This window comes from Microcaecilia unicolor, chromosome 8 (genome assembly GCF_901765095.1).
Source record: "Microcaecilia unicolor chromosome 8, aMicUni1.1, whole genome shotgun sequence".
Classification (NCBI taxonomy): domain Eukaryota; kingdom Metazoa; phylum Chordata; class Amphibia; order Gymnophiona; family Siphonopidae; genus Microcaecilia; species Microcaecilia unicolor.
Window position 1 is genome coordinate 23105884 of NC_044038.1, and position 23382 is coordinate 23129265.

The following is a 23382-nucleotide window of genomic DNA, read 5'->3' on the forward strand; positions in this document are numbered from 1 at the left end:
GGGGGGGCAAAATTCCCTGGGCCTCCAAGAGGGGCCCGGCGCCGGGGTCAGGCTGCCGGCACTGCAGTTCCCAGTCTCACCTGCCTGCCTCCTCGGCTGCGGGCCCCCCTGCATTCAAAGCGGCAGTCGCAGATTGCGTCTCTTCTGGCCTTCCCTCCCTGTGTCCTGCCCTCGCGGAAACCGGAAGTTACATCAAATGAGGGCGGGACACAGGGAGGGAAGGCCAGAAGAGACGCTGGCCCCCTGCATTCAAAGCGGCAGTCGCAGATTGCGTCTCTTCTGGCCTTCCCTCCCTGTGTCCCGCCCTCGCGGAAACCGGAAGTTACATCAAATGAGGGCGGGACACAGGGAGGGAAGGCCAGAAGAGACGCTGGCCCCTGCATTCAAAGCGGCAGTTGCAGATTGCGTCTCTTCTGGCTTTCCCTCCCTGTGTCTGCCCTCGCGGAAACCGGAAGTTACATCAAATGAGGGCGGGACACGGAGGGAAGGCCAGAAGAGACGCGACACAGGGAGGGAAGGCCAGAAGAGACGCGGGCCCCCTGCATTCAAAGCAGCAGTCGCAGATTGCGTCTCTTCTGGCCTTCCCTCCCTGTGTCCTGCCCTCGCGGAAACCGGAAGTTACATCAAATGAGGGCGGGACACAGGGAGGGAAGGCCAGAAGAGACGCTGGCCCCCTGCATTCAAAGCAGCAGTCACAGATTGCGTCTCTTCTGGCTTTCCCTCCCTGTGTCCTGCCCTCGTGGAAACCGGAAGTTACATCAAATGAGGGCGGGACACAGGGAGGGAAGGCCAGAAGAGACGCGATCTGCGACTGCCGCTTTGAATGCAGGGGGCCCAGAGCCGTGGAGGCAGGCAGGTGAGACCGCGGACTGCAGCGGGGGGGGGGGGGAGGCGGGGTGGCCTTGCCCCAGGCCCGGCCTAGTCTCTCTGTGGCCCTGGGTACAATAGGTATTCTATAAAAGAAAGTTCTATACAAGTACTACGAGCTGATGTGAGGCAGTCGCAAGGGGTAGGAATAAGTGGGTTTCGCTCCTGCCACCATTGCCCCCACTGGACCACCAGGGATAGGAGCTAGGCTTAAGGGGGGGGGGGGCTATTGAGCTCAGGTGGATGAGGTGGGGAGACATTCCAGGAGGGAAGGGGGATTGGTAATGTTGAGGGATGGGGGAGGGGGGCTGCTTCCTTGGAGGAGGGGGGCTTGGTGGGGGGGGGGGGGGGGGAGAAGTTAGGCAGTCCCGGCTGAATATCGGCCAAGAATCGCATAAGTTCTAGCACCACCGAAATTAGCCCCCGATGTTCATTGCTGGTGCTTGCACATGGCCTGACACTGAATATCGGGGCTGATATGTCTAAAAGAAAACTGCTGACCGCCACGCGCTGAATATCTACCTCATTGTAGGCAAATAGACAGACCTAAAATGACTCTTATAAAATTGTAATCAATGAATCATATCCGTCTCCAAAATGCAACTTATTTTAAAGACTAGAGGAGAGCTTGAGAATAAGCTGACAGTCTGATATTATCTTACTGTCACTGATCTTGTGACTGGCCACTTAGGTAGTATTCAGAGCCTTTTGCAATCCTTGGCTTACTCCTGTGCACTGCCTAATGTTCCAACATGTTATATACAAGTTCAGTACTTCTGACAGGGATGTTTATTTGAGCCTCTGAATTGCTGAGCTCATTAGGCTCGGCACACGTTGGACATTTTTAACACAGGAGGAGGAAGCCAAGGATTGCAGAAGCATACACTGGGGGGGGGGGGGGGGGGGGGGGGGTTGGTTGGTTTGTACAGTGGTCATAATCTTTTCTTAATTAGCATAAACTGTTGCAACAATGTTGCAGGCTTCCCTGGTTTTGGGTGGAACTCCTTGGTGAGAAAAAAAAAAAAGCACACTAGTTTTCCATTTCTGCTCTTATAAAACTTATTTATAAAAACTTTAATATATTTCCTCCTTGGCAACAGTCTCACAGTGTATCAAAACACAATAAAATAAAAGCACTAAAAACTCATGACTTATCCTCCCCCATATTTGAAAACATGGAGATAAATTTATGTTTGTAGAGACAGTCCAGGCGTAAGTTTGCCGAGATTGAATGGAGGGGGTCCCGGGGGTAGGGTTGGGAAGGGGTTAGCGTTTATGCACCTGCTTTTGAAAATGTGTACGTCGGGGATGTAGCCAGAATCTCATTGTGGGAAGAGGGGGCCTAGAGATGGACTGAGGGGGCTTCCTTCTCCTCCCCCTGCCCTATTAAACCATGCCTTTCCGAACGAAGATATCCAAGCCCTGCCAGCCAAAGAGGTTTCCTGTGCTAGCTCCTGCACATGACTGCCAGAGCAGCACTTAAGTTAATGGATGTTCTCCGACTGCTGATGCTGCTACTCCTGTGCACGATCAGTTCAGCTGACTCAAGGCGTAGACCAGGTGAGGCACTGGCTCAGGGCACCAAGCCTCAAGGGTGCCAAAAGCCGCCTCACCTGCTCCCATGTAGAGGCCAAAACCTCCATCCCTGGGTCTGGCAATCCTCCTTTCTCTCAGGCCTCCCTCCCCCCGATCTACCTATAAATGCAGTTGTCCCCTAATGCTACTTGCACCAGCTCCAGCATCTTCCCTTTGCCACGCCCTGGCAAGATCACTATGACATAACTTCCTGTTTCCATAGGGGCATGGGAGAGGGAAGATGCTGGAGCTGGAGCGAGTAGCATTAGGGGAAATACTGCCGGTGCTTGGGAGGGGACAACTGCATTTAAAGGTAGACCGGGGGGAGGGAGGCCTGAGAGAAAAGAGGGTTGCCAGACCCAGGTAGACTGGTGGGGTGGGGGGGGAGGTGACCTGAGAGAGAGAGAGAGAAGGGGATTTGGACTGATTGGGGAATTCACCGATGGGGGATGATGACACTAGTGCCAACTGAAAGATGGCCCAGGGTGTCACAGTCCCTTGAACTGGCTCTGTGTACACATATAAGTTCATCCTCTTATTGACAGTGCAGTTTTTTTAAAAGCTGATTTCTGTCTGTAAAGCAGAATTGATTTCAAAAGTTATTGTGTTAATGGAGACTTATACGGTCTGTGCCAGAGCCGGTGGTGGGAGACAGGGATAGTGCTGGGCAGACTTATATGGTCTGTGCCAGAGCCGGTGGTGGGAGACAGGGATAGTGCTGGCCAGACTTATACGGTCTGTGCCAGAGCCGGTGGTGGGAGACAGGGATAGTGCTGGCCAGACTTATACGGTCTGTGCCAGAGCCGGTGGTGGGAAGGCGGGGATAGTGCTGGGCAGACTTATATGGTCTGTGCCAGAGCCGGTGGTTGGGAGGCGGGGCTGGTGGTTGGGAGACGGGGATAGTGCTGGACAGACTTATACGGTCTGTGCCATAGCCGGTGGTTGGGAGGCAGGGATAGTGGTTGGGAGGTGAGGATAGTGCTGGGCAGACTTATATGGTCTGTGCCTGTGCCAGAGCCGGTGGTTGGGAGGTGGGGCTGGTGGTTGGGAGGCAGGGATAGTGCTGGGCAGACTTATACGGTCTGCCAGAGCCGGTGGTGGGAGACGGGACTGGTGGTTGGGAGGCGGGGATAGTGCTGGGGAGACATACGGTCTATGTCAGAGCCGGTGGTGGGAGGCAGGGATAGTGCTGGGCACACTTATACGGTCTGCCAGAGCCGGAGGCGGGGCTGGTGGTTGGGAGGCGGGGATAGTGTTGGGCAGACTTATACGATCTATGCCAGAGCCGGTGGTGGGAGGCAGGGATAGTGCTGGGCAGACTTATACGGTCTGCCAGAGCCGGTGGCGGGAGGCGGGGCTGGTGGTTGGGAGGCAGGGATAGTGCTGGGCAGACTTATACGGTCTGTGCCAGAGCCGGTGGTGGGAGACGGAACTGGTGGTTGGGAGGCGGGGATAGTGCTGGGCAGACATACGGTCTGTGCCAGAGCCGGTGGTGGGAGACGGAACTGGTGGTTGGGAGGCGGGGATAGTGCTGGGCAGACATACGGTCTATGCCAGAGCCGGTGGTGGGAGGCAGGGATAGTGCTGGGCAGACTTATACGGTCTGCCAGAGCCGGTGGCGGGAGGCGGGGCTGGTGGTTGGGAGGCGGGGATAGTGCTGGGCAGACTTATACGGTCTGTGCCCTGAAGAGCACAGGTACAAATCAAAGTAGGGTATACTCAAAAAGTAGCACATATGAGTTGTCTTGTTGGGCAGACTGGATGGACCGTGCAGGTCTTTTTCTGCCGTCATCTACTATGTTACTAAGTTATGTTTTCTCACCAAGCAGTTCCACCCAAAACCAAGGAAGCCTGCAAATGCAATTGCCAATTAAGAAAAGATTATGACCACTGTACAAACCAACCCCCCACCCCCAAACAGATCGTCGTGTCGCTGTAAACATTGTCACTTGTTTAACAGTGGTCAAAACCCACTGACTGAGGAAGCGTTTATTCTATTAAAACCATATAGCAGTTCAGCTGAAATCCCCTCCCAAACCCACAGTGTTTAATTTGAATTTGTTCTGTGCAGCTTTGTTCACTCATCCGTTTGTAATGCAGGGAGAGTGAGACAAGCTGTAATAAATTCTTGAAATTCAGTTTCTTGTAGAGGCATGTTTAAGGGTAAATCTCAGGTAGAAAACGTGTCTATGTGTTATTTACTGCGCAATGCACAGTCGAGTATATAATTACAGCTGTTTCTGCTAAGGTGCTTTTCCCCCAAAAATATATGGAGAAAAAATATTTACCAGGACTCTGCTTTAATTGTCTATCATAGGGGTCTGTTCACTAAGCTGCATCAAGTGTTTAATGCGGATGTTAATGCAACATATTGTGGGTGGGTGTTAACTACTACTACTTACTGCTACTTATCATTTCTAAAGCGCTACTAGACGTACGCAGCGCTGTACACTTGAACATGAAGAGACAGTCCCTGCTCGACAGAGCTTACAATCTAATTAGGACAGACAAACAGGGCAAATAAGGCATAAGGACAAAGAGTAGCAAGATTCCGGAATCCCATAGTAGCAAGATTCTGTGCAGAATCCCAAAGAGTAGCAAGATTCCGGAATCCCAAGACTACTACTACTACTTATCATTTCTATAGCGCTACTAGACGTACACAGCGCTGTACACTTGAACATGAAGAGACAGTCCCTGCTCGACAGAGCTTACAATCTAATTAGGACAGACAAACAGGGCAAATAAGGCATAAGGACAAAGAGTAGCAAGATTCCGGAATCCCATAGTAGCAAGATTCTGTGCAGAATCCCAAAGAGCAGCAAGATTCCGGAATCCCAAGACTACTACTACTACTTATCATTTCTATAGCGCTACTAGACGTACACAGTGCTGTACACTTGAACATGAAGAGACAGTCCCTGCTCGACAGAGCTTACAATCTAATTAGGACAGACAAACAGGACAAACAAGAGATAAGGGAATATTAAAGTGAGGATGATAAAATAAGGGTTAAGAGTTAAAAGCTGCATCAAAAAGGTGGGCTTTTAGCTTAGATTTGAAGACGGCCAGAGATGGAGCTTGACGTACCGGCTCAGGAAGTCTATTCCAGGCATATGGTGCAGCAAGATAAAAGGAACGGAGTCTGGAGTTAGCGGTGGAGGAGAAGGGTGCAGGTAAGAGAGATTTACCCAGTGAACGAAGTTCCCGGGGAGGAATGTAGGGAGAGATGAGAGTGGAGAGGTACTGAGGAACTGCAGAGTGAATGCACTTATAAGTCAATAAGAGGAGTTTGAACTGTATGCGGAAAGGGATAGGAAGCCAGTGAAGTGACTTGAGGAGAGGGCTAATATGAGCGTAACGACACTGCAGTATTAAACATCTAAAGAGCAGTTCTAAAAACTAGACACTCATATTTACGTTTACATTATTCACGTAAATATATAGAATAATGACATAAATGCGCATAAATAGTAGAGGACTGGCCTAGTGGTTAGAGCACCAGTCGTGACATCCAGAGATGGCCAGTTCAAATCCCATTGCTGCTCCATGAGATCTTTGTCAAGTCACGTAACCCTCCATTGCCTCAGGTACAAACTTAGAATGTGAGCCCTCCCTCCTGGGACAGAGAAATATCCAGTGTACCTGACTGTAACTCACCTTGAGCTACTACTGAAAAAGGTGTGAGCAAAAATCTAAATAAATAAATAAATAAGATTCTGGAATCTTAAAGAGTGACAAGATTCCATGCAGAATCTCAAAGAGTAGCGACATTCCATGTAGAACCCCAAAGAATAGCAAGATTCTGGAGTGGAGGAGCGGCCTAGTGGTTAGAGCACCAGTCTTGCAATCCAGAGGTGGCCGGTTCAAATCCCACTGCTGCTCCTTGTGATGTTGGGCAAGTCACTTAACCCTCCATTGCCTCAGGTACAAACTTAGATTGTGAGCTCCCCTGGGACAGAGAAATATCCAGTGCACCTGAATGTAACTCACCTTGAGCTACTACTGAAAAAGGTGTGAGCAAAATCCAAATAGAAAAAAATAAATACCAAGTGTTATTCTGCAAATACCTGGTAGGTTCCATTGTAGAAAAAGCTCCTCCCTCATGACCTCAGGGCATGTAATTAGAGGCGCCCAGTTATAGAGTGCCCCCTCTACTGCCGAAATTCCAGTTTGGGGATGTGGGATAGGTGGGGACTGTGTCTTGCAGTTAATGGAGAAGTCTAAACAGGATGGAGTCTGTCCGGAGGGCGGCTACGAAATTAGTAAGTGGTCTTGATTGCACAAATTATGGGGACAGGCTTATGAACCTCAACATGTATACGCTGGGAGAGAGGAGACATGATAGAAACGTTTAAATATCTCAAGGGCATTTATGTACAGGAAGAGAGCCTTTTCCAAATGAAGGAGAGCTCTGGAATGAGGGGGCATACGACAAAGTTGAAAGGGAACAGGCTTAGGAGTAACCTAAGGAAGTATTATTTCACAGAAAGGGTGGTGGAGGCGTGGAATGGCCTCCCGGTGGAGGTGGTGGAGTCGAGCACTGTTCCAGAATTTAAAAAGGCATGGGATAAGCATGTGGGATCGCTTAGGAACAGGAAGAATTGGGGGTTACAGAGGATGGGCAGACTGGATGGGTCATATGGCCTTTATCTGCCGTCATGTTTCTATGTTTCTATTCCACCAATGCCTAAGAGCCAACCTCATCAGTGATGTCACAATGGCTCAATTGTCCTATTCTTGGCTTACTTTCCCCCCTTAGTGTGAAGAGTTTCAGTCTCTGGTAACCAGAGCTCATATTGTGATGTCATAATGGGAATAGGCTTAGGAATAACCTAAGGAAGTATTATTTCACAGAAAGGGTGGTGGAGGCGTGGAATAGCCTCCCGGTGGAGGTGGTGGAGTCGAGGACTGTTCCAGAATTGAAAAAGGCATGGGATAAGCATGTGGGATCGCTTAGGAACAGGAAGAATTGGGGGTTACAGAGGATGGGCAGACTGGATGGGTCATATGGCCTTTATCTGCCGTCATGTTTCTATAAGTCTGTACCATTGCTAATTGACAGATAATGCAGGGCGGTTAGGTACACCTCCAGAACTGTGGCTAACTGCATTTTGCATTTTCGGTGGTGCCCTAAATGCACAGTTGTGACTGTTGCTCTGCCTTAGGAGTGTAGGGGCCTCCCCATTGCTGGGAACAGCCCTACCCATTGAGGTAGAGGGTTTGCACTTAAGAGCCAAAGTTAAGGTACGTTAACATTTGTTAGTTGAAAAACCTTACTTCAGCTTATCATAGTGATTTTACAGAAAACAATGACTCATTTGCTCATTGTATATATAAGTTCTATACCTGGGTGGCCCCCATATATGCACCATTTGCTAACATAAATGTACAGAAAACTGGCACTTTTACGGACGAGTTTACACTTATGCACTTAAGTGGCAACAAAGTGATTGATTAAGCGCTAATTTGTAAGGGTACATGTACATTTTTTTTGTTACATTTGTACCGCGCGCTTTCCCATTCATGGCAGGCTCAATGCGGCTTACATGGGGCAATGGAGGGTTAAGTGACTTGCCCAGCCAGAGTCACAAGGAGCTGCCTTTGCCTGAAGTGGGAATCAAACTCAGTTCCTCAGTTCCCCAGGACCAAAGTCCACCACCCTAACCGCTAGGCCACTCCTCCACTCCATAACAGTAGCCATACTGGGTCAGACCACTGGTCCACCTAGCCCAGTATCCTGCTTCCAATAGTGGCCAATCCAGGTCACAAGTACCTGGCAGAAACCCAGATTCTGAAATCCCAAATAGTAGCAAGATTCCGGAATCCCAAGAGTTGCAACATTCCATGCTACCAATCCCAGGGCAAGTAGTGGCTTCTCCCATGTTCATCTCAATAACAGACTGTGGACTTTTCCTCCAGGAAATTGGCCAAATCTTTTTTTTTAAACCCAGACAGCGCTAACTATTGTTACAACATCCTCTGGCAAAGAGTTCTAGAGCTTAACTATTCTTTGAGTGAAAAAAGAAATTTCCTCCTATTTGTTTTAAAAGTAGTTGCATGTAATTTCATCGAGTGCCCCTGGTCTTTGTACTTTTTGGAAGAGTGAAGTGGGGTATGGGGCAATTCAGTAAATGGAGCCCAAAGTTAGGTGCCGGAAGGTCCGCGCTCTGTGCCAAGCAGCCTTTGCAGAATAGTAGCTTAACGTGGATCTCGCGTCTAAGATTGGGCGCCAGCACTTACGCCTGCTGAAAGCTGGTGCACAAATAATGACATTTGAACGTGTAAATTACTCTATTCTATTACATTGCGCCTAAATTCTGAGAAGGCCTCTGACCTGCCCATGCCCCTCCCATGGCCACACCCCCTTGAGTTGTGAGCTATTTAGACGCAGGGCAGATCCATGCATAAGCCTAAATGAGTGCCAAATAACATTTATTGATTGTTAATGGCTCATTAACTAGTTTGCACACGGATCTGTGCCTGAATTTGGGTGACCTATATAGAATCCAGGGGATAGTGTGCAAATACAGTGGGTCATTCACATGGGCGGAGCATGGCAGCGGCATGGGCGGGGCAGCCGCTTCTGCAAACAACCTACAGAATAGTGTAAGTTACATGCATTCATGCCACATTTCTGCACCTGCAATTATGCCAGATCTGTGCAAGGTGCATTGGTGCTGGATTATGTGCGTATTTCTAAAACAGAATCTGGGAGCACGGATGCCATTGTAAAATACGCTCTCACCGCATGGCATTGAGGTGCCTAAAAGGCAGCCCCCAGTTTTAGAATTGACCGCTTAGAGATCAGTTAAAAAAAAAAAACACAAAACAAAACGCAGTTTCTAAATTTAGGATCCTGAATTTGTGGTGAATTTCCACCAAATTTAGCAACCCGTGGAGGGACATTTTCGATATGACGTCGAAATCTGACTTTGGGCATTTTGTGGAAAACGTCCAAATTCCAGTAGTGAACATGGCCATTTTTGAACCTGAAAAACAAGTATCTTGTTTTTTCAAAAATGGCCATTAGCTAGACATTGTTGTGCTCAGTGCGTCTATCTTTTTGGACCATTGTAAAAAAAAAAAGAATCTAAGTGAAAAAGACCACACAAAATCAAGCCATTGGGATGTAGGAGGAGCCAGCATTCTTAGTAGACTGGCCACACAAACATCCCAGGAGAACAGTGGGGCACCCTAGGGAGCACTGCAGTGGGCTTCACATAAAAGGTCCTAGGTACACATCTCACCATTGTCCCCTTATATAGTGAACTCTCTAAAACCCACCAAAAACCTACTGTGCCCAACTGTACACCACTACAATAGCCCTTATGGCTGCAGGTGTCACCTATATGTGGGTTCAGTAGGTTTTTGGTGGATTTTGGAGGGCTCATGCTTTCCACCATAAGTGTTAACAGGTACAGTGCAGGGGCGTAGCCAGACTTCGGCGGGAGGGGGGTCCAGAGCCTGAGGTGAGGGGGCACATTTTAGCCCCCCCCCCCGGTGCTGCCTCCATTCCCTCGTCCCTTTTGCCCCCCCCCTCCTGTCGCCATCAATCCTCCCCCGCCACCCCCAGGTACCCCATAGTTTCAGCAGTAAATTTTCTTAAATTTGGGTGTCTAGTGTAGACAGCTAGTGCTGAAATTCAGTGTTGAGCCCCTAACCTTTTTTTTCTTAGCTGTGCTCTTTTAGCTGCCTATATTTTGGGAACCGAAATTGAGGTTACTATTACTATTACTTATTTCTCAAGCACTACCAGGTGTATGCAACACAATACAGATACATACAAGAGAGAGAGAGAGTCCCTTCTCCACTGAGCTGACAATCTAGTCAAGACAATTATACATGACAAAAAAGAGATTCTAAGAGCTCGGAAAGTTATATTGCAGTACTGGACATCATCGGATTCACCAGCCTTTTGGCACTGGAGGAATCAGGTACACCTTTTGGCCTCATGGGAGGCCCAAGAGGCGAGGGGTTCCCCCAAGTGCAGGCAGCGTTGTACGTGCAGGACGTCGGAAACAGAAGGAAGCCTTTTGCGGGAAGAAGAGGACCTCGGCTGGTGGGGGTTGGGGTCCCCCGCCAGCAAAGGCAGGCGACGGCGGGAGGGGAGGGGGTCGAGAGGGTCGTCGGCAGGGGGGTCCAGGGCCAAATCTACGGGGGCCCAAGCCCCCATTGGCCCCTCGTAGCTACGCCACTGCAATGGGGACTACCATTAAGAAGGGTTATTTCACTATGAACCCTAGTTATTAGTGACCTCCATTACTCAGAATGGAACCTCTGCTAAAATAGCTGAAGTCGGGACGACTCACACAGAAACAGAATCCTTCCACATCAGCTGCAGCAGCAACGCGCCGGCCCGCAGACCGGTGCTGAAGAGGACTTTGGATGGCGGGGGTTGGGGACCCCCGCCAGCACAGGTACCTGACGGCGGCGGGGGAGGGTTGGCGGCGGGAAGGGGGGGGTCGAAGGGGGAGGGGCGCCAGGGGAGGGTCAAAAAGGTGGGGGGGGGGGTCGGTTGGTGGTGCTGGGGGGGGGGGGGGGGCTAAAATGTGCCCCCTCACCTCCGGCTCTGGATCCCCCTCCCGCCGAAGTCTGGCTACGCCTCTGCTACTAGGGATAGAGAAAGTACCTGCATGTAATATGTACATTGCTGCCTACGTCTAGTAGCACTATAGAAATGATTAATAATAATAGTAGTAGTAGTAATAGAGTTTCAAGCAGACAGCAACTGAGCAGCTCTTTTGTCGGGTCTGAGAAAAACGTCTGACTGCGGCTAGGTGGCCGTTCCCAAATCCTTCCCAGCAGTGAACAACCCTGACTACTCCTGGGCAACAGCAGACATAAGCTCCAGTGTGGAAGCTTGATACAAGGCTCCGGACTTCAGGCTTTGAAGGATTCCCCATAATGTCACCTTTATGTTTACACAAGGAATAGAGAAATAACAGCAATAAAGCAAAAAGGGCCTAGAAATCGCATGCATTTTCTTCCAGCCACCCTCTTGCTTGCCTAGGGTCAGCTTATGCTCATTATATACTGATTGTCAGTTTACATTTAGAGCCAGGTGGAGTCACAATGTTTTCTCATTTTTATGGATAGTTTCAAAAGCAATTTCTTCACATAAACCACTGTGTTATGCACAGAAATGCCTTGTTCTAATATTGCCCCGACTCCATGCGTTTGAAAAGCAGGTGCGTGTGCCCACGGTGGATTTTGGAGTTGGGGTGGCGTCTGACTTTCACACACACTTGTGGTTTTCCAAAAAAGGAGGTGTGAAACATTTCTCCAGTTATGTGTGTAGTAAGTAGCAGATGTAACGGTGCGAGAATTTTCTCTGGGATACTTTCCAAAGGGAATCGAAGGCGTGTACTTGACTTGGTATAACTTGTGGATGTATTGGCTCTGCACATTAGCCTGCCTCGGTCTATGGTAAAAACCTTTAGTGCATCTGGGCCTTTGTGTAATAAATTAGTGATGTCATCTCTTAAAGTATGAATGACTTTAAGACAAGAGAGTGTGGAACAACAATGAATCTGCTATGTTCTCACAAACCATCTCTCTGATTTATGGGTCGTTTCACACAGATCTTCAGTTCTACAGCTTCAATTATGGCAAATGGTTGCCAAGGTGCTTATGTTTTGACACTTCAATTCATGCACTGTAAGTTCATTCTCCATTAACACTTGCGGTTTCACTATAGTGCAGCTGTTTAATGCAACACAGCTGTCTTGTCAGTGAATAATTCTTACACTGTGCTTTAGAACAGGGGTTCTTGACCGGGGCTTCAAACAGCTCTAGTTTTTGGGCTGTCCGCAAAGAATAATCATCAGATATCTTTACAGTATTCTCTTGAGAGTGCTCTTGAAATGGGTCATAACCAGTGGCGTTCCTTGGTCGGCTGCCACCTAGGGTGGATCGCTGCTGCACACCCCCCCCTCCCTAGGTGCAGCACGACACCCACACCCCCTGCGCATCACCTCCAAGGCCCCCTCCCCAGCGCATTTTGCTTACCTGTTGAGGTGCTGGGAGCAGCCACGTGGCTGTCGGCTCTGCTGGGGGTTGGGTTCCCTGCTCCTTCTGCCCTGGAACATGAAGTAAGAGTAGAAGGAGCAGGGAACCAGCGGAGCCGACAGCCGCGCGGCTGCTCCCTGCACCCCTTCTGCAGCGTGTGCCCGGGGCGGACTGCCCCTGCTGCCCCGCCCTCGTACGCCACTGCTCATCAAACATATAAATGGCGAGTGACCAAACTCACTCGCAAATGCGCAGTAAAGACCCTCTCTGTCCCGCCCCCGCGTCAATACGTGATGACGGGGGCGGGACAGAGAGGGTCTCTACTGCGCAAGGGGAGGGACGAAACCGCCGTCACTACCGCTTCCCCCCCCCCCCCAAAGGTCGCCGCCGCCACCCACTCTCCACCCGGGCCAGGCATTCGCTCCGCTATAGAAACAGCGCGTCGCCCACGAGGGCGGGACACAGGCAGAGAAGAAGGATGGCAGCTCATCTGAGCTGTGTGCTGCGTTCCCGCGCTGTTTCAATAGCGAAGCGAGGGCCCTGCCCGGGTGGAGGAGTGGCGGCGACTCCGGGGGGGGGACGTAGCGGTGACCTCGGAGGGGCAGCGGCGAGCTCGGCGGTGGGGGGGGGCCTTTCAACACCCCCCCCCCCCCCCGTCCTATACCAGCCCGTTTTTACGGGCTCAACGGCTAGTAATTCTATAGAGGACGGATGCTCTCCCACAGGTGTACTTGTATGATAGTGGATATGGCTGCTTTCTGAATGCCTGTATGTGGATCTGTCCTGACATATTAATGGAGTTCTTTTCTGCTTGCTCTCTGTGTTGATTCTATTTTATTGTAGATTGCTTTGTTCTGAAAAGTCAACCGTTTTGCAGAGTGTGGTAACCCTGAAAACCAGTGGCGTAGCCAAGGGTGGGCAGGGGCCCACCCAGTTGTTCTTCTATGGGTTTACAGCCTGTCTCACTGACCCAGACTACTCAATAATTACCGTGGATTATTTTGGATTCGTATTAGATAAATGAAACCTTTATTAGAGGTGCTAAAATCTACAATGATTAAGATATATACAATTGTTAGCTATATAAACAGTCATTACATCACTGGTCCCTACATCTAAGCAATGCTAAGAGTTTTTAGACCAGGAAAAGAAGCAATAATACACTATATACATACAACATCACTGGTCCTTACATCATCCAGGCTCTTATCAGCTGGGGGGGGGGCCCGTTACAGCGAAAGCCAGGAGCTTTTTAGACCAGGAACAAGTCCTCTGCGCAGTTCATACATTACTCACAGATGAGCTCCCAATTTCACTGAAAGAAACTCCCCTTTTTATTAGGCTCAGAAATCATGTTCAGAGCTAAGGAAAATTACAGAATGCTTGAGAATAAGTAAACAAGCCATACTGTGGGAACGTGGTCACATGTTTTCCAAGTCCAGGTGGCCAGGCTGAACTTCTGAAAACAAGCACCATCCTACCAAATTAATTAGAGCTGCGTCTTATCTTCCGCATTCCAACTTGTTTTTGTATTTACAAGGAAAGTTACTTTCGGTCAAAGACAGAAGATTTCAGAGTTCATTATCGATCAAAAAAGAGTTGAAAAGCAATCCTTTACATCTTCCATTACACCAGTTTCACTTCAGGCCCCCCAACCAGTGGAGACGCACATCGTTGGTGTAGCTGGTGGGGATCCCCAGGTCCTGCCAACTGAAGAATCCTTCTATCTGGAATTCCCTGCGCAGTCTCAGCCCCGCAGCAGTCAGCGGCGTGTTTCCAGCCACTGACTCTGGCACTGCCCCCCACCTCTTGCGCATGCCCAGTTCAGTTGGCACCACCACATATGCATGCATGGGGATGCTGGTTGAACTGAACATGCGCGGGGGAGGGGGGAGTGCTGGTGTCAGTGTCTGGATATGTGCTGGTGACAGTTGCAGGGATTAGACTTCCCGGGCCTCGAGGGACTCCAGAAGATTTTCAGCTGGCAGGGCCCAGAGAACTCCACCAGCCAAGGTATTTATCTTTATGGGGGTGGGGTGGACAGATAGGAAATGTGTGGGTCATGCCCACCCAATCCACCCAAAAATTGAGGTCTGGCTACGCTACTGCTGAAAACCAGTCTGAGTTGAGAACTTTTGCTGTGGATTGTCCTAGCTCAAAGTATTTATGTTCTGCTTGTAGGACAATGTTGTATTCCACCCCTTTCCCACTTTTGAATGTCAGTACATAGTTATACCGTTTCTAGATGTATTTATCTGGTAGCGTGTCCTTTTTCTATTCACAGAGGAAGCCGTCCCTGCCGTCTGCAAAACACGGACTGTTATATATGAGATACCTCGCAGCCAGATAGATCCCACCTCTGCCAATTTCCTGATATGGCCGCCTTGTGTGGAAGTCAAACGTTGCACTGGCTGTTGCAACACCAGCAGTGTGAAATGTCAGCCACTGCGGACACATCACCGAAGTGTCAAGGTAGGAAAATGCTGCCGTGTGGGCTCCCTTCGACTACCCCGGTGTGCATAGAACATGTTTGAAATGTACATGTATTGTTCGTGATGTAGATCCTGTTGAGGTGTTCAGAATATGGATGATCAAAAAAATCCGCCCACGGGAGAACACAGGTATGGGAGAAAGTGGGATGTTTGACCACGGAAATACAAGACCTGGAGAGATGGATCTTAAAAATACTTCACGTGGACATTTTGTTTGTTTATGTGCAAGTTCTTTCATAAAGGTCTTTTTAAAGACCCACTCCATAGATTATCACATTAAGTGTTTCCCAACGCATGCATCAGCTGATTTACATGTCAAGTCTTTTTTTTCATCAATAAACAAGTATTTTTAAGATCCATCTCTCCAGGTCTTGTATTACCGTGGTCAAACATCCCACTTTCTTCCATACCAGAATATGGATGAAAAATAGAGAAATGCAAACCAAACAGCCCATCACGGATAACAACATAACGAAGCTAGCTGTAATCTAAAAGTTACAATAAACATTTATATTACAAAAGTTACATTGAAAAATGTTTGAAAAGAAAAGCTTTCACTAATTTTCTAAACTGTAAATAACAAGTCTCAGATCCAATAGCTAAAAGGAAGCGCATTCCCGCACCTTGCTAAATGTTAAGTAAACGTAGCAACATGGAACTCCTTGAATTGTAATCATTTATATCATGGATATTGAAGGATCCAAAGATCTTTTGAATATAGAGACTTTTTCGCCGGGTGTAGAAGAGATGGCCGGCTTCATTTTTCAGCCATAATGGAAACCAGGCCCGGCCATCTCAAACCCGGCGAAATGCAAGGCATTTGGTCGTGGGAGGAGTCAGCATTTGTAGTTCACTGGCCCCCCTCACATGCCAGGACACCAACCGGGCACCCTAGGGGGCACTTCTAAAAATTAATAAAAATAGCTCCCAGGTACATAGCTCCCTTACCTTGTGTGCTGAGCCCCCCCCAAATCCCACTACCCACAACTGTACACCACAACCATGAAGGGGGGCACCTACATGTGGGTACAGTGGGTTTTGTGTGTGTGTGGGGGGGGGGGGTTGGAGGGCTCCCAGTTACCACCACAAGTGTAACAGGTAGGGGGGGATGGGCCTGGGTCCGCCTGCCTGAAGTGCACTGCACCCACTAAAAACTGCTCCAGGGACCTGAATACTGCTGTCAGGGAGCTGGGTATGACATTTCAGGCTGGCATAGAGGCTGGCAAAAAAGTTTTTTTTGGGGTGGGAGGGGGTTGGTGACCACTGGGGGAGTAAGGAGAGGTGATCCCCGATTCCCTCCGGTGGTCATTTGGTCAGTTGGGGCTCCTTTGTCAAGCTTGGTCGTGAAAAAAAAAAAAAGGGACCAAGTAAAGCTGTCAAAATGCTCGTCAAGCCTGGCTTTTTTTTTTCCATTATCGGGCGAAGCCGACCATCTCGTGAGCACGCCCCTGTCCCGCCCCCATGCCGCCTTCACTACCCTACCAACGCCCCCTTGAAGTTTGGCCGGCTCCGCGACGGAAAGCAGTTTAACCCGGTCAAAATCTGCTTTCGATTATACCGATTTGGCCGGTTTCAGGAGATCGCCGGCCACCTCCCGATTTGTGTCGGAAGATGGCCAGGGATCTCTTTTGAAAATGAGCTGGATAGTAAAATATGCAAACTGGGAAGGTGAAACTGCCCAGTTTTCCATCACATAACTGGGTAAATGCCCGATGGAGCTTTTACTGGAGGTGCCAAGGAGGACTTGTAAAGTGCTATTGCTTCCTGCTCAGCGTAATGTTAAAATTTGCTGTGAGGATCAGGGCAATTGCGAAACCTACCGATGGACAACATAAGATTCTAGGAATTTTTTCCCCCTAATAAATTGCCTTTTAGAAGCAAAAGTGATTTTAATTTAATCCAACAAGGAGCCAGAAATGGCTCAGAATTTAAAGCTAGACGGGTTAGAAATGAATAAACAAAATGAAATTAAAATAGCTCGAGGGCTGTAGGTCCTTGCCTTTCATTGGTGCCACTCCAAAAATGCTTGTCCCGTCACTGCTCTATTAAAACAGTGCAGAGCTGTAGGATAATTCCTGTGGCTGGGCAGATAGCTCTATAGCGTTGACTTCTGAAGTCCATGTTGGCAGATTTGCTGGAAATATGTTTGCATGAGAAAATTCCCTGTTTCCAGCATTAACTGGTTTTGAGAAGGGAAGGAAGGGGAAGAGGTCAGAGTGGAAGCAGGGAATAGGCTTTAATACTGTAGGTTGCTCTGTCTTGGCTTCATGGCATTGGATAATGATACACACATTCCCTCCTGACTTCTGAAGCCCCTCTTAGGAGTATTTGGTTCAGTTGACTGTTGTGCTCTTTTCGAAAGGCTCACGTCTTGGAATGCGTGTTTTGAACTGAATGTCTCTGATTAGCTAACATGTTGTACTCAAAAGGGTCGACAAGAAGGTAGTGGAGGGAGATGTGGGTCGTTCTTTAACTGCAGCTGAAACATCTGAGTTGCCTGCATGATGTCAACTCTTTCATACAAAAGCTTTCTTTTGATTAAAATTGAAAAGCCTTCACTTTTTGTTGACCAAGGTAGTGAGATCATAGTGCTTAGGTCAGCCAACAGGTCACCTTAGAGAAAGTGTTTGTACTGCAAGATCATTCAGCGGTTCATCATTTATTTGATAAATAATTGGATTACTGTATTAGCTGCAGACTAAACATTCTGAAATCCTGTTCCAGGTGACTTATAAAGCATAACGAAGCTCAACAAATCTGAGCTTTTGTTGTTGAAATTAATTAGGTGTGTACCAGATATTCGTATTCGATTCAGTTCAGCCTCGAATACATTGTTCATATTTGGCCGAACAGTGATTTAAATTTTGAATATGAATAATCTGGGGCTCTACTGTGCTAAATCCTGCTGAAATAAACACTTGCTCTCTGATTTTATGTTGCTTCTTTTATTATTTGTTACGTTAAAGCTCAATGCTTATTATTTGTATTCGGTTTTTGTATTCGACCGAGTAAAAGTTTTCATTAATTCGTATTCGGCCGAATAGTAAAATGCGCTATTCAGTATAGCTCTAAAATTAATATTATGCTCTAGGTTAAAATATAAGATGTAGATGATCCTCGTTGACTCACTGTATAAAGCTTTTGGGATGCAGACAATGTCATTTAACTTCTCAGTTACCAGTAGGATTCCCAGGACAAGCTTCTCTTGTAAGATGTTGACTTCCAGGGTAGTAGGGAAGGATAAGCTGAGAATCAAGTAGGGTCTGGGGAACGGAAGCAGATAGTTATCTGTTTCTGTAGTCTGGGTCTCTGTTTAAGAAGATGTCATGATGGTTGGAAGGGGAGAGTTAGGTAAAGGGTAATTTCACTAGCACTGTCTGCTATTTTAATTAATTGCCCTCCTAGGCATGTGGGCTGCTATTCTGAGTATGTTCCCTCAGACTAGAAAGAATCCCTTTATCAAAATTAAATTTCAAAAGTTTTGGCTACAGGACTTCCAAGCCTTGAGGGTCATTTGGATTCAAGCTTAAGATGTCTTTCTGGCGTGCTTATGACTTTGGCAAAGTTTCCCTTATGTCTTCTCTCACAAGCCTGTACAAAGGGTGACCTCCTGTTGTTTATTTCGGAGGGAACGTGGGGAAAGAGCACGGCTTGCCTTGCAGAATTAGAGCGACAGCTCCACTGGCAGCCGGTTCTCTTCACGGATTCCTCCATGTCATTCTCAGGCCTGGCAGTGAATTTCTTAATTATAAAGTTCTGTATTTTCAATTTACCTCATAATTTAAGGGCCCAGAGTTCTTTGCAGACATTTTTAAGCAATTAGAACTACCTAGGTAGAGACTGGTACATATTTTACCTAACTATGGAGGAGATTGGAAAGTTGAATGGTGATGTCAACTATGCCATAATCTGAAGCGGTGAAACTTGAATTTACACAGGTCTGAAAGGAAAATGCCTCTGGAGTCAACACATTTATCTCTGGTCCCAAAGCAGGTGTTGAGATGCAAGGGGCCCAGGGTAGAAATTGGGAAGGGGGCTCCAAAATCCACCTGCAGACTATGCCTCCTTCAGTTTGAGGCAGTCATGAGGCCCCCTGTTTCATGGAAGCCTGGGACATTTGCCCTGGTTGCCACTCCTTAACGCCAGTCATGTGTGGTTCTATTACCTACTTCGTGCTCTGCTGAGTGATTTTAAGCATAGACAAGGCTTAATGTATGGCCATTGTTTATAACGAGGTGTTATACATCTTGTTGCTGCCTAGTGGATGTTACGGCCCTTCTTTCAAACGTTTATTGTTTTGGATAATGGACATTTTAGTTGCATGTCTCTGGAATGATTCACATATGGGACTTGGTCTGTTGTGCACATGCCTTGGAATGGAGTGTTAAGTATAGTGGCTTGCAACAATATTGTTTATTACATCATTGTCTTCAAGGGGAGGAGATCACGGGGTCCTGCAGACTTCCGTTTGGGCTGCTAGCAGTGCCTGAACACAGTTGTAAGTGTTCAGCATGATATCTACATCTGAGAACATAGAAACATGTAAAGGCCATATGACCCATCCAGTCTGCCCATCCTCTGTAACCCCTAATTCTTCCTGTTCCTAAGCGATCCCACATGCTTATCCCATGCCTTTTAAAATTCTGGAACAGTCCTCGACTCCACCACCTCCACCGGGAGGCCATTCCACGCCTCCACCACCCTTTCTGTGAAATAATACTTCCTTAGGTTACTCCTAAGCCTATTCCCTCTTAACTTTGTCATATGCCCCCTCATTCCAGAGCTCTCTTCCTGTACATAAATGCCCTTGAGATATTTAAATGTTTCTATCATGTCTTCTCTCTCCCTCCTCTCTTCCAGCGTATACATGTTGAGGTTCATAAGCCTGTCCCTATAATTTTTGCACACAAGACCGTTCACTAATTTCGTAGCCACCCTCTGGACCGACTCCATCCTGTTTATATCTTTCCGTAGGTGCGGTCTTCAGAACTGCACGCAGTACTCCAAATGAGGCCTCACCAGAGACTTATACAGCGGCACTATCACCTCCTTTTTCCTGCTGGTCATGCTTCTCTTTATGCACCCGAGCATCCTTCTAGCTTTGGCCGTCGCTTTTTGTACCTGTTTGAAAGCATTAAGGTCGTCCGGCACAATGACCCCCAAGCCCCGCTCTTCCTTTACACACTGAAGCACTACACCCCTTATACTGTACCGTTCCTTCGGATTTTTCTGACCCAAGTGCATGACCCTGCATTTTTTGGGATTAAACAGTTGCCAAATATCGGTCCATTCCTCTAGCTTCACTAGGTCCTTCCTCATGTCATTCACACCCTCCAGGGTGTCCACCCTGTTGCAGAGTTTAGTATCCTCTGCAAAGAGACAAACCTTACCAGACAGCCCTTCCGCAATATCGCTCACAAAGACGTTAAAAAGAGCCGGCCCTAGGACCAATCCCTGCAGTACTCCACTGGCGACATAGTGATAAGCAGCAGTAGTGCGCATTGAGGATGGTTTCTGAGGCCGTGCCTGCAAAACAGAAGTCCTCAGGTAGCAGTCTGATACAGTAAGGGGCCGATATTCAGACCACAGGAGTTAGCCAGGCTAACTCCAACGGTCAAATGCTGAGCCTCCGATATTCAATGCCAGGCCATTTCTAATGACCCACATTGAGTATCCTTTTTTTTTTTTTTTTTCTTTCGGCGGGTTAAAACTTAACCAGCCAAGCCGATATTTTGCGCTGGCCAGTTAACTTTGAACCGGCCAAAGATATTCCAGGTATTCATGCGGCCAAATATGGCCACCAAACTCACGCTGAAAATCGGCAGATAGCTAGTTATATCGTGCAATAATAACCAGCTATCCACTAGCCGCTAAAGGCGAATTTTCAGCGAGTCTTGTCCTGCTGGAAATTTGTGAATAGCCAGCTAAGTACCATTTAACCGGCCACATGCCATTTCTGGCCAGTTAAATGGTTTTGAATATTGTAGGGTAAGTCTTTACCTAGATATTGATACATAAGAATTGCTAAACCAGGTCAGACCAGAAGTCCATCTAACTCGGTGTTCTGTCCTGGATAGCGGGAAGCACACAATGCTTATAAGAAATGCCTAGGAAGCAGGGCTTGAAGAGGTTAACCACTCGAGACTGATGTTAGACACACTGGCGCCCAAGGCAGAAGATGTAGTGGACCTTAATGCAAGATGCCCTGGCTTTACTTTAGTTCGCCAAGAAGATTCCTTGTGGCTTTGTGATTCGAGGTAACTGCCCGGCCTTGCCTGCCCTCTGCAGATCCCTCAATGCCACTCCTGAATTTGTCGTCATAACCTAGCAGTTCTGATTTTGGGATTCATTGAATTGGGGATGACATTCCCGCCTGCCTTGTTAAATGAATGGACTAAGGATAGGTTGGGAAGCTTTTGATAATTTATTATGAAGGCTAACCGCCGACCAAGAGACTCCCCTTGTCTCGTCGGCGACTTTTAAGCGGTGCGAGAGGGCACCCCCCGAAGCCCTGCCCCTTCCGGCCCCCCAGCCAATGACTGGCGAGGTTCTCCCCTACGTCATTCAGAGGGAAGCCGGAAGGGAAGGGTTGCTCGGTTCGGGGAGCTGCTGCGTGGCAGCCGCCATGCTCCTCGCCGGCCTTCTTAATTAGTTAATTAATGAACACTTATACCCCACTTTTTCCGCTTAAAGCAGACTCAAAGTGGCTTACAGTGCAGGTTATATCAGGTGGATTATCAATGCCGATGAACAAGCACATAAAAAAAACTCAATAAATAAATAATGTGATGTTTATTTATCCTCTGTTTTTCATTCACCTCATTTGTTACTATTGAAGAGAAAAGGTGAAAAATAATGAGCTGCCGGAATACAAATTCATGCAAAGCTCATTAATGACAAAGTGGTGGAAATGAGAATGCAAGAAAAATAACTTTACCCCTGGAGGCATAATTCTCTTTCTGCGTGCCCTAGAGAAAGTACAAGTTTCTTCCTTTGCACGGCCCTCCTGGTACTTGGGTGCGTTGGATAGCCACAGCTTGGCCTGGCCCCCTCCGCTTTGCCTCAGGCCCCCCTGGCTATTGCTGTAGCTGGAGGGGATCCCGTAGCCCTGTTGAGACCAGCTGAAGAAATCCACTGTTTATTTCTAGGTTAAGCAGCATAAAATGTATTGTACTGTTTTGGGATCTTGCCAGGTACTTGTAACCTGGATTGGCCGCTGTTGGAAACAGGATGCTGGTCTCGATGGACCTTCAGTCTGGCCCAGTATGGCAATACTTATGTAAGCTGGACTCGGGGAAAATCCACTGCTTATTTCTAGGATAAGCAGCATAAAATGTATTGTACTGTTTTGGGATCTTGCCAGGTACTTGAAACCTGGATTGGCCACTGTTGGAAACAGGATGCTGGTCTCGATGGACCTTCAGTCTGGCCCAGTATGGCAATACTTATGTAAGCTGGACTCGGGGAAAATCCACTGCTTATTTCTAGGATAAGCAGCATAAAATGTATTGTACTGTTTTGGGATCTTGCCAGGTACTTGTAACCTGGATTGGCCGCTGTTGGAAACAGGATGCTGGTCTCGATGGACCTTCAGTCTGTCCCAGTAAGTCAACACTTATGTACTTATGTAGTCAACTAAGAAGCGTGAAATGCAGCAGCCAAAGGCAGCACTTTGGGAGTTGCTGATTCTGGCACCATGAGCATGTTCAGTTCGTGCAGGAACACTTTCTGATGCTGACCTTGTGAGATCAGTATCAGGTCGTTCTAGCCCGTCAGTATTCAACATGCCAGCGGTGTCGTAGACAGCAGATGGAAGTGTGGCCTGCACTTCTTCACCTCTCAGCTGACTCAGGCTCCCGAGTTCTTCGGCTGGTGCTGATGGGGCTTGGGGATCCCCACCAGCTAGGTTATAGTTTATTGAACTGGCTTAACCGCTGTAGCTGCCAGAGCTGAGCTTTGTTGAAAGCTAAAAAAAACACGAATGAAAAAAGGAAAAGATCTTCAAAATAACATAGGCAACTGAGACCCCTCGGGCCTAACATTTACTGATTTTACCACCATAACCAATAAAAGACACCACACATAGTATTTTCTTGACGTGGCACAACTTGGCCGCAGCTTTATTTTAGATACAAAAACATCTCAAAACCCTGGGCATACCCAAGCCGCTCCAGCCTCTGGCTCGTTACCCAAACCAAGTCCGCCGCTCTAGCAAGACTGGCCAATCGTAAACAGAGCTCCCCGCCGCACAGCAAGGGGACTGTACTGTAAACGCAGCTACCAGCTGCCTAGCTAATACCATCTGCCTTGGGTACCCCGTCAAAGCTGCGACAAATATATACAGGTATACTTCATACTAATACTGGGAGGGTGGGGGGGGGGTCTGGGTGCAGTCTGCTTGCCCAGACGCCGGAAGAGGTCGTCCGGGCTCTCTCCA

General features: G+C 48.0%; 1 protein-coding gene across 1 annotated transcript in view; it reads left to right on the forward strand.

Moving 5' to 3' along the window:
• The window catches only part of PDGFA (platelet derived growth factor subunit A), an 83282-nt gene that overhangs the window by 27567 nt on the left and 32333 nt on the right, over positions 1-23382 (forward strand). Inside the window, exon 3 of the mRNA XM_030212055.1 lies at positions 14738-14925. Within this exon, the coding sequence (XP_030067915.1) occupies positions 14738-14925 (188 nt within the window). The remainder of the gene's footprint in view (positions 1-14737; positions 14926-23382) is intronic.